The following is a 12,086-nucleotide window of genomic DNA, read 5'->3' on the forward strand; positions in this document are numbered from 1 at the left end:
GCGACATCAGGGCAAGTAGAATCCATCAATGCAGCATGACTATTGTTGGACAATTCATCAAGCAGCATCAGATGTTGAAATACAAACCAAAACCAGCAGCAAAACTTTTTTGAGCTCAGTTGAACAAATGCAATATGTCAACATTCTTTGGTGATTAAGCACACTAAAGTCAATATAAGTTTATTTAGTGTGTCTAAATTCCAACGTGATAAGTCAATCTTAAATTATACAGTATGTGTTCAGCTTGAAACTGTTTATCATAATCATCAAGCATTTTTCAAAAAAGAAAAAATTTGAAAAAAATGTTGTCCACTGTTACTTATTTGTGAAGGATAAATGGTATTATCTTTTAATCTTTCATTATGTATTGTGATGGCAGGAGGAGCGGTTCACAATCTGGATGTCCTCAGTTTCAACCAATATCTGTTCTACATATAAAGTAAACTGATAACTTCCATTTTCAAAAAGGACATGTCAAATGCAAAATGTCCATCTTTTCTAATTTGGTTGTCTCTTATCATCAGTGACTACAGTTGTTTTCTTCATGGTGTTATTGAAAAAAAGATAGCATGACAATTCCAGACACTCTCCACTAGATGACGCTGTTAAAATAATCGATCCCTAAGATTGTCCTGGAAGATACTAAGGTTTGGGCAGTCTGACAAGAAGAACTCCAATCCTTACTACTTGTAGTCTGGACTAGAGGTTGTATGTTCTCTAAACATAGCTAATACAGGTTAGATGAATGAATAAAGTTAGGATGAACATGGCTTGCTATACATCAACACAAAGATTTTAAAATAAGCTTGATCCTAAAACAAAAAGGTCTTATATAGCATCCTACCACTATGTGGACAGATAAATGACTTTTTAGGAAGAATTTTTTTAATCCCAATAGGTGACATTTCAAAAAGTGCTGATTCTGAAAGCCTGAAATGCAACTGCATAGCATGTGTTCTAAAACGAGTGTCCCTAAACATATCAATTATGTATGAGTGCCTTATGAACATGAGTAGTGTTCTGGCACGAAGTGCTGGAATATGATTTTTTTGTTAAGACGAGCATGGTTGGAACCATCTAACATACATCTCACTTTTGCAATAATGCCTGTTTCAGATCTCTTACTAATTAAAACTGTTAACATTTAAAACATGCTTTAAGAAACCTGTGCGATACTTTGCACATTATTTACCTTATTGTGCCAGCAAGCAGTGGGTTAAAAGCGTAAAGCCAGTCATTCATGTCTTTATCGTTGATAGCCTGTAGCAGGATCCCACGGTGCTTTGTGCATACTGCAAATGTGTTGGGAGTCTATGGAAAAATAGCATTCAGTAAGCTAAATTAACTACTACAGGACAAGACCTTAACTGAACCTGAAAAATGACTGTTAAATAAATACATCTCAAAACGCTCGTATTGTGGAAAGGAAGAAATTAAATGTATTAAAAAAGACTACACCTATATCCTCACCTTCAGCATCGCTTGTTGATCTTCACTGTACTCAACCTGGGCTGTGGAGAGGTTCAGTACACCCCTTTCTACTGGATCCTTGTCGCTATTGTAAATGAAGACATAGGGCCGACGGACCACTACAAAATGCTTCACCCAGGAGTTGGAACGCGGCTCCATAAAGTTCAGATAGCCCTTCTTGGAAACTACAGATCTGGCCAGAGACAAAAATAGGATTATCAACCACAAGTGCTGCTAACTCTACTGCTGCCTCTTTAATCCTTTCTTTCAGAGCTTACTGAGATTCCTTAATTATATTCCATAGTTCCAGATTAGTACAAACAGGTCTAAATCGAAGCCTTATACAAAATATATAATATTTTTAGTAACTCGGGCAGCTCCTGGTGGCAAGCGGCGACTCGTGGTCCATAGTCACCGGGGCCACAGCTATCGCTCGTATACAGGATGGAGGCTTGATGGGGTGTTTCACTACCCGCCCATCATACGGCTGCCCCGTTCGTTCTCTGGTGATGTTGCAAGCAGTCACCTGGTTGTGGTTGAATGGAGGCAATTGAGGGTGAACGGGGCAGCGGGGGTTAGCATTGTAGTGTGCCTCAGGTGGTGGTGGGCGATTCACTACCCACCTTTGGCCACACCGTGTTCGTTCTCGGTGGGCGGACGCTGCAGGCAGCATACTGCAGTGGAGGAGACTGTGTGGTGGGCAAATGGTGAACCGCCCCTCGCCACCCCCATTCATTCTCAATAGCAAGCCTGCTTGTACTGTTACGCACATAGCAGGAAGTTGTCTCTTGTCAGTACATCAGACGTATTGATGACGGGTGCCTTCCTGCTGTGATAGCATGTACAGTGCTGTGCAGAAGAGCTCATCTTAACCTTTTGCCTTCACCCTTCAAGAATGTCTCTGAAACACAAATCTGATGCAAGTGCTGGTGATACAGTAAAGAAGAGAAAAACCATAACCATTGAAAATAAAGTAGAAATAATAAAAAGGTCAGAGAGGTGAAACTCCATCATCCACTGGCAGAGCACTTGGTTACAGTCAGTCAACAATATCATTTGTTAAAATAATGTACCTGTTCCGACTTACATACAAATTCCACTTACCGTAAGTACAAACCTACAGTCCCTACCTCGTACGTAACCCGAGGACTGCCTGTATTGTTTTTTTTTGGGGCAAATGTTTTGTAACTACTCTTTGGAATCAGCAAATATTTGAAAAACAAGAGTATTGCCTGAATAAGGGCTAACCTAGTGATGTCAATTCAGGGTTTATTTTTATAGTATTGTATGTAAAGAATATGATCAATGTTGACTTTTTACAGTCAAGTACTTTTTAAATAAGAAAAAGTTAATGTATAGTCTCTTTTACTAAAAAATAAATTCTGAACTTTCTTTTTTTAATTATGAACAGCAAAAAGAAAGAATTAGTAGTACTGCCCCTTTTTCTTCCAAAAAGATATTATAGTGCCCCAAACAGAAAATATTTATTTAGATTAAATTAGCCGATGTGAGTATACTGCAATACTAGACATTTTTTGCATTCCAATAATTAATAATGTTTAATTTCTATTTTATATACAGTTGTTTACAAGTTATCCCTTCTGAAGCAATCTGGCTAGCCTTATATACCCATCTTGTAATTCTATGCATGGTTCTACAGTTTAACTACGCTCCCTTTAAATTCATGATCATGTTCATTAATTGTCTTTATGTTACATATTATATTGAAGACCCTGCCTGTTTAAAAAAAAAAATCTTTTTATTAACTTTCCTTTTGCTATGGCTGTTTAGACTTTTTTTATACGAAAGACCTTTATTGAAATTATTTATTAGGAGCCCTGGCCTTTTTACACTGACAATTTATATAGTTTTGACAACAACTCTAATTCAATTTTAGTTTACCTTTTCAAAGTGTTCTTCAAAGATCTGCTCACAATATCAAGTGTCACGGAAAAAAAAAAAACAACACTACCAAAATACTACAAATTGATAAACATACAAAATAGGGTGTTACACCTTGGAAGCTGGTCACATACCCTGGTCTCATTTCTTCAATATCAGGAACCAAGTTAAGAAACTCGTTTTTAGCAGCTCTTGCCAAGTAAGACGCTTCAACTGGATGTACCAGTGGAAAGTTCTCATAATCTGGACAGGAGGGACTGGAAGCTCTGGAGTTGGCCTCTGGTGTTCTAAAAATCAAGAAACAGATAAATAAAAACATTCTTCAAGGAACAAGACAAAGAAATTCCATTAAACAAAAGATAATTGCTTTTGGATTTTTGTGACGCCAACACCTAATTTATGTTGATATCACAAGCATGGATTAATGGCCAAACCTACTGTTTTTGGCCTTATGATGGCCAGATTTGATTTGAAAACATCATTTGTTGAGAACTTTTAATAGCATTTGGCTTCAGGTTTCATTTCACAAAGAAACACACAAACATCTGGTATTAGTTTGGTATACATCAGTTTCAATTTCACCAGAGATGGACAAGAAAATTTAGCATTTTATTAAAAATAAGACTTTTATACAGAAAATGTGCATAAATGTCTGATATGTGATGAAGCCTAATTTTATGAAATATTGAACTGTTTCTGTCAGCCTCAGTGCTAAACTTGTCATGCATACTCAAAAATAAAATTCAGACTACTGTATGATTTTGAGTGAGATATAGTTGTTAGAACAGAAAAATGTGTATAGAAGCAATGAGCAGCAAGACAAATCTAGTGTATGAATACTAATTAAGTAGCCCACTTCTGTGCTTATTCTGTGGTGATTACTTAGAAATGCATAAATAAATCCCATCTATAGATAACTCTTCAAAAGCTTTCAATTCATTAGTATTTGGGAGCACACAAGCACAAGACTGTCATGTATTGGCTGAATATAACAACATTTGCTGCATATCCGCATACATTCAACCAGCTACCAAGTCAGAGAGTGACAGAGAATTAGCAGAAAGTGCCCTCCAAACAGGACTGAATTAAACACTAGAAATCTGTTTCGAGGATATTGATTACTCATACCAGAATGAAGGCACAGATAGATAGATAGATAGATAGATAGATAGATAGATAGATAGATAGATAGATACTTTATTAATCCCAAGGGGAAATTCCCATAATCCAGCAGCAGTACACTGCTACAAAAAAATAGAATCACCGGCAAATTATTCTGTGGACTCCAATGCACAAATTGCTGCAAAGGGCAATTTTGTTTAATTAGATCACTGTTTAGTCATATAAAATACATGTCAATTTAAAATACTTCAATATTTATCAACATTAGTTTCAACTATTTATTTTATAGAATTCCATTTTCCTCCTTCCAACTTCCCTCTTTCAAGTAAAAGGAATAAACCTCTGCAAAGAAACTATAAAGAGGAAAATAAAACATTATTGTAAAAATATGACTTTCTTTTTTTTCTAATAATTTTCCTGAAACCAACTGAATCCTTTACTTTTTAGTACTTTACTTATTTTTTTAAAAACTATCTTAAATAGTCTGTTGTAATAATCACACTTACAACTAGGGGGACCTAAAATAGTAAGTTTTGTGCTGAAAGATATGATAACAAAAAAAGTGTGAAAACACTGAACTCCTTGTCGAGTATATAGCAGAGCTCAAGAGTGGGAAACTACTTTAATAATCACTGGAGGGAAAACAATTCTGCTTCAAACACTGAAAATGTTTGAAGCTAAAACACATTAGGTTATTTAAAGGACAATCAAAATGTCTTACTTTTGGTCAATGGAGCTGCATCTGGAATCAGCTAGAGAGGGGCAAGTTGATGAAGGAGTTAGGGTGGCACTGCTAAAACTGGAGACAGAGGGATCCCGGCCCATAGGAGAGATGTCCGAGAGCTAGAAGAGAACATAGCAGCACATTGTAAGGCAATAAGCTGTTAATTATTATATGCAGAATGCTAAAAGGAAACTGCTCTATAGAAAACGCAGAAATCTATCAAACTGTTAAAATATTTCCTTTTATAGATATGCACTGAAGGAAGCAACTATGAAAATGAAAGGTAGTCACAAAGAGAGGTACATCTGCGCAAAGGTACACACACTAATATTACTCTAAAGAATGCTGTCCAATTGCCTGCTGTGAGGTCAAATGCTTCCTTTTTATGTAATCAGTTTTATTGGTATTAAACAAATAGAGAAACAAAAAAGAAGACATTTTCATATTGAAATTTTAAAGAAAAAACACCCCCACCCAAAACCCACCCCACTCTGGAGCTATTTGAGAAAGTAGATACTAATTTAGGACTGATGGTACACACAGTCACTGGGCCCAGAGGCTCACACAGCCGGTTGAGGAAAGAAATCTAATATAATGGCTCATTCTTGTTTTACTTTATAAAACTGGGTTCATGTACAATAGGTGCTAGTCACAGAAACAGGGGCAAGTCTATATAAAAGAATGCAAATGTACTGGCATTTTAACTTAGTAACAGTAGTCATATTATCATGTGTACAGATTATAGTGAAACTCTTACTTGCATGTTCAGTCAACATGCTGATGATAAGCATCAGTGGTACAGTGGCACCAGAACCGGATTCAGAAATTCCCTAAAATACTGGGTGGCAGTAAGTCCTGGGATACTTTGCTAAAAGTATTTCCCTGAAAGCTGAATATTCTTTAATAAGCAGAGGATAGTTTTCAGTTTCAATACAGAAAGAAATACTATTTTGAAGCAAAGTGTGATCTCTTCCTTATGAACTAAATTCCTCACATCATGGTACACATGTACTATCTGTTCCGGTGTTGAAAAAAAATCCTGAGCACATCAGAACTGCAAAGAAATAAGACTTTTATTATTCACTGCATCTTTGGCATGCTAGTGCAAATCCCTGTGGATGTTTTTCTATGCAGGATTGTTGAATATATTCTCAACTTGCAAGACGAATACATTTTAAAAATATAGTTTGCCTGTAAGTATGCAGTATACTTATACTGTAGCTATAATTCAGAGCATCTCTTATCAGTTGTAGAATCATTCCCCTGGTGACCCATGTCCATTTGAATCAATTTTAAAGTACTATTAATAGTATATTAAAGTTCTAAATATTTTTGCTGTATTACATTTTGATATGTCTCTCCCCTTAAAATTGCAGCTGTAACCTATTTTAATAGTGGTCTGCTTATTACTACAAGAGTTAGTCACAAAATAATGTCAGGTGGCCTTTACTGCTAGAGGTATGCCAGGCTGATACCTAGAAACACTTTAAAAAAATTTCTGAAAACTCACATCTTTAATTTGGCTCCTCTTTTCACTGATTATACAGTATATGAATTGAAATATCATATACTTCTTAGATTTGCAATCATCATTAACCTCTGTGGTTTTCTTTTTTTAAGGCACCAACAAAATCTAATTGCCATATATGCTCAAATATAAGCCCAGTTTTTCAGCACCCAAAATGTGCTGAAAAAGTCACCCTCGGCTTATATTCGAATCACGTCTCGCTGCCTCCGCCAACCCGACAGAAAGCTGGAGTGTACTGTACCTGGTTTGGTCTGTGGGTGGTAGAAGGACTGCTGCAGGCTCTGTGAGAGTCATTCCGGACTGTGTGCTCAATTAATGAGCTGATGCCTCAATTAATGTATGGTAATTTTATTGGTATGTATTTTGATTATTGAAACTTACCAGTATCTGGTGCATTTCCCACCCATGGCTTATACTCGAGTCAATAAGTTTTTCCAGTTTTTGTAGGTAAAATTAGGTACCTCGGCTTATATTTGGGTCGACTTATACTCGAGTATATACGGTAAAGTACTGTGCAGCTGATCCTCAAGGATGCACTAGGACACATCATCAGTAATGTTTCCAGGGGTGATTGGGTGTTTCACGTCTTGTAATATTAGACACCCTTACCCAAGGTGACCAGGCCGGGGTTGATCAGGCCAGACACGCGTCCAAGCAGCATTCATGCACAGATCACCCCTCTTCATCCACAGCCATCTAGAGGCTCTCTTGGCACCCTCTGTCTCTAATCTGATGGCTGATTTCTCTGAGGGCCCCTTGATGCCAAACAAGTGTATAAACTTTGCAGACAGAGTGGCCAGATAGGCATTTGCAGCTCAACTCAACTGGATGGCAGTGAGCTTGTGAGGTCCCTGGTACCTGGCTTGTTTCCTCTAAAATGCCTCCTTCCTCCAATCATCCTAGGGCACTGTCAATTCAATCATGGTGAGCTGTTTTGAGGCCTTTTTAAAAAAATGACTATATCTGGTCACAAAGATGTTACTGCAATGTTTTGTTCATTTATATATTTATTTTTTCTAATTAGCTTTTTTTCCTTGTATCACTACATGTTCTAACATTAATAGATTTAACAAATACTTGCATCCTCTCACCTTGCAGTCGCTTATACTGTGGCAAACTTGGCTGTATTCTCTGTTGAATGTGTGAGTCAGGAGTCGCAGGCACTGAAATTAAATCATTATTATTATGAAAAAGTATGTAAAAATGTATTTTTTTACATTCTATTTTAAAAGATAATGGTTCAATTATTTAAACTACTGTGTAGCAATACAAGAAAGGACTTTACAAAGATGCAGCATTCACAGCAAAACCTATTAAGTCACATTGTAGTGTCCATTTAAATTTCAGTAATTGAGTTTTTGCTCAGTACCTAACTGAGGTACTTAATGATCCACTACAAGAACAGTACTTGCCATTTTTTATGCACAACATCAGTATATGACCAATAATTCACAGAAAAGTCTATTTCTGTAAACAACATAATCAAGTAGCATTAAAATAAATTACAACAGACTTCATATTCTACAGACTGTAAAGCATAAAAAAAATTATCAGTGCTTTTGCTGTGGCTCTTGTATAATAGTACTGATGATTAACTCTCTGATTTATAGAGCAAAGTCTATTTATAAAAAAGCACTACAGCAGGGGTCTCTTATTCAAAGGTCAGTTCTCATCTTTAAGTTGTGCCTCTTTCATTCATCTTTCATATTCTCGAAGAATTTCAAGTATCCCTGTTGTGTGTATTTTGCTTACATAAAGGACTGTGAACAAGAGTAAAATATATGTAGCATTTTACAGAGCTGTACTGTATTCTATATCTTCAGTGTGCATAATAAAAACTATTTTAAACTGAACTATTTCAAAAAGACATTAACTCTGCAGAACATAAACAAAGCAATTGATCAGTATATCACTAGACAAACCCAGGCATTCTTATTAGTCTTTACTTTTAAAAAGAAATTTAATTTTAGAAAATGTTCATTATAAACAAGACACTGCCATAACATGAAAATGCTGCAATGCATATATTGCTAAATTCTAAACATTGACTGAGTTCATCTCCTTTCATACACCACAGATTCAAGGCATCAACTTGTCCCATTACTCAAAAAATGTTCAGTTTAAAGTAGATAACAGCTTCTAACAGTATGCATGTAATGAAAATGAGTTGCCATTATCATCCTCCAGATTTGTTATTGCCTATTCTTGTTCTAAAATAACAGCCTGTTGATTATTTTAGGCTAAGGAACTTTATGTATTGCCTTCCTCACAACCACTTTATAACCACACACCCTGGACATGCTGTACTGTAAAATGCATTTTAAATAAGTAATCTATAGTCTTCACATTTTTTAAATACACAGTCCCACCTTCCTTTCGAAATGAACTTTATTAAATAACATTTTAAAGAACTTTATAAGTTTTATGTTGGCCTTATTTACACAGTATTTTAAAATTTTGTTTGTAAAGTAAATATATTAGTTTCTTCAGTTTGCACTACCTATTACCTTCATGCATTTCTGGTTGAAGTTACATGGAGTTGGAGCCTATGTATAGGAGTAGAATCGAGAACAGAACATGACCCTGGCAAATATGAGAAAGCTGTTCATCTCAGGTATTTATTTCTTGTTGAAAAAAAAAACATTTCTTTAGAAATATTTCTTTATTAACTCTTTATCTTCTCTGTAATTCCAGGCCAATTTACACAGAAACTGATTCTGTTTTGCTTAATTTAATGTCAATGTCAAATTTATTTATATAGCACATTTAAAACACCAAAGGAATGCTGTGGCCAAAGTGCTTTACAATAATAGAATAAAAGAAAAACATACAATTAACATGAATAACATTAATAGAAATAAAATAAACATAAATAAAATAAATAATAAATAGAAGTAATGTTACATAATCACAATGAGGAAACCATCAGTATTACTGAAGGTCACGGAATGCAAGTGAATAGAAATGAGTCATTAATCTCGTTTTGAACAGTTCAATTGTAGACGACTCCTTTAAGTGACGAGGTAAAGAGATCCACAGGCGAGGAGCAGCAGCTGCACAAGCCATTACCTCCTTAGTTTTACACTTAGTACGAGGGACAACAAGAAACAACTGACCAGAAGATCTAAGCACTCTAAATGGCTGGTGTAAAACATATAATTCGGATAAATAGGCAGGAGCAAACCCATGTAAGGATTTAAAAACTAGCAACAAGATTTTAAAATCAATTCGAAAACTGACAGGCAGCCAGTGTAAAGAAGCTAATATTGGAGAAACAGAGTCAAACTTTCTTGCCCCAACCAGAAAGCGAGCGGCAGCATTCTGGACCAACTGTAACCTGCGTATCAGGGATTTGCTAATCCCAGAATACAATGAGTTGCAGTAATCAAGGTGAGAAAAGATAAAATCGTGAGTAGCTTTCTCAAGATCACTAGAAGATAAAAAAAAAAAGGCTTGATCTTACCTAAAAGACAAAGCTGGAAAAAGCAACTCTTGACTACAGAATTAACTTGTTTCTCAAAAGAGAGGTTACTGTCAAAGAAAACACCAAGATTGCGGATTTGAGGTTTGCAAAAAACAAGAGAAAGAGCCGAAAAGTCCAAGACCAATTTGTGCTTTAGCTAATGGACCCACTATAAGCACCTCTGTTTTATTTTGATTCAGATCAAGAAAATTATTAGCCATCCAGGATCTTAGTTCAGAAAGACAGTTGTGCAGTTGATTTATTGCAGAGTTGCAGACAGGAATATAAATCTGTGTATTATCAGCATAGCAGTGAAAGATATGTTAAATTTCCTAAAAATAGCTCCAATAGGGTGAAGGTACATAGAGAACAAAATAGGACCCAAAATGGATCCCTTTAATTTATGTAGGAATGGACACTGTTATTGCTTCATTGAACAAGAATTTAACCTTCAATTTTCTCAGATGCAATGTCTCATACCTTTGTAGCAAGTTCCTTTTCTCTGTCCACCAGACTCTCTATATCTGCTGAGTCATAACCGCTGCTTTCACTAGGGGTGATGGCGCTCTCAAATGTGGTGGTTGAGATCTGAGAGGAGATGCTGGTAGAAGTACTTAGAGTGCCACTGCTCATACTTGGAGAAATAGATTCACTGAGCGACTTTGGAGCAGTCTCGGTGAGCTTCTCTCGCAGAAGAAGGAGATGCCGCGTCTTTTCAACCTGTCCAAGTTTGAAATGCAGAAAAGTTGACATAGTACAAATCTGAAAACATCCTTGCACCACAATTTCATATTTAGTCTATAAGGGCACCTTCAGCGCTATAAATGGCAATTCTTGTTCCTACATGCTCGGCTGTCAACAAGCAATAATAAAATTTTTTTTATCAAACTCAAAACATTGAAGTGCAAGTACAAATTATACACATGGTGTGGTGTAAACACCTCCATATTCAGTAATCATCCTCACTCAGAATAAATCACCAGTTTATGAATCTTAGCAATTGTACCTAACTATTCAAATATATGGCTATATACACAACCCTAGAACAAAACTGTATAGTAGATGCATTCTTGCAATACACTACAAAAAATTATTCTGTCTTTCACAATAATTAATGACCCCTGGAGATGTATGAGCTTAGCTTACCTATTATGACACAAGTAAACTGGATAAAGACATCAGTGGGAATATGACCTTTAGCACAATCTCTCTGTGTATTTTGTAATTAACGTCTGGGATGAAATCATGACTAAAATTGACTAAAAAAATAAAATATTTCTACTATCTCCTACTGAATATTAGCAAATGAATGTCATCCAAATAATCTTTTGAAAGATGCCTATCTGTTTTTTGAATAACTGATAGACAGACAATAGTTTTCTTGTAGCCCTAATTAATAATTCTCTTGTCCTCTAATGAAGCCTGCTCTGCTTACCTCATGCAGCAGATCCAGCTTCTCAAGTTCCCACTGATGTTCCAAGATGAGGCTGTCACCTCGGGGCCGCCAGCCTGCCAAGTTCTCTTCCCCCCTGACATATGCCACTGAAGTATCCAGAACTTTTCTTCTTCGCCGCTGCATGCCTGCAAGATGGTACACAACATTGAGCTTGCTTTTAGTTTAGTGACTTACCATAATGCTAGGGTTACAAAGACAAACTGGCAGTCCCAAAGTGCCATGTCAGCTTTATTACGAACTTTGGAGAGAAAATAGCATTATTATATTTTTTCCTATATGTACTGTGTAAATTATTCCAATTTGAGATTTAAAAAAAACTTTACTCATTGTCAAAACATTCCGCAGTGGTATGAAACATATAACACCTATCAAGATACTGTAAATGATATAAACCAATTAATTTTTGAATTATTTAACAGCT

General features: G+C 35.9%; 1 protein-coding gene across 18 annotated transcripts in view; it reads right to left on the reverse strand.

Annotated features, from left to right (window-relative positions):
- The window catches only part of kif1b (kinesin family member 1B), a 175,266-nt gene that overhangs the window by 5,295 nt on the left and 157,885 nt on the right, over positions 1-12,086 (reverse strand). For all 18 annotated transcript variants that reach the window (XM_039755637.1, XM_039755631.1, XM_039755630.1 and 15 more), the window contains 7 exons: positions 11,645-11,790; positions 10,690-10,929; positions 7,838-7,909; positions 5,216-5,337; positions 3,507-3,659; positions 1,471-1,663; positions 1,193-1,311 (listed from right to left, as the gene is read on the reverse strand). In XM_039755637.1, the coding sequence (XP_039611571.1) occupies positions 1,193-1,311; positions 1,471-1,663; positions 3,507-3,659; positions 5,216-5,337; positions 7,838-7,909; positions 10,690-10,929; positions 11,645-11,790 (1,045 nt within the window). The remainder of the gene's footprint in view (positions 1-1,192; positions 1,312-1,470; positions 1,664-3,506; positions 3,660-5,215; positions 5,338-7,837; positions 7,910-10,689; positions 10,930-11,644; positions 11,791-12,086) is intronic.

Source organism: Polypterus senegalus, chromosome 6 (genome assembly GCF_016835505.1).
Source record: "Polypterus senegalus isolate Bchr_013 chromosome 6, ASM1683550v1, whole genome shotgun sequence".
NCBI classification, from domain to species: Eukaryota; Metazoa; Chordata; class Cladistia; order Polypteriformes; family Polypteridae; genus Polypterus; species Polypterus senegalus.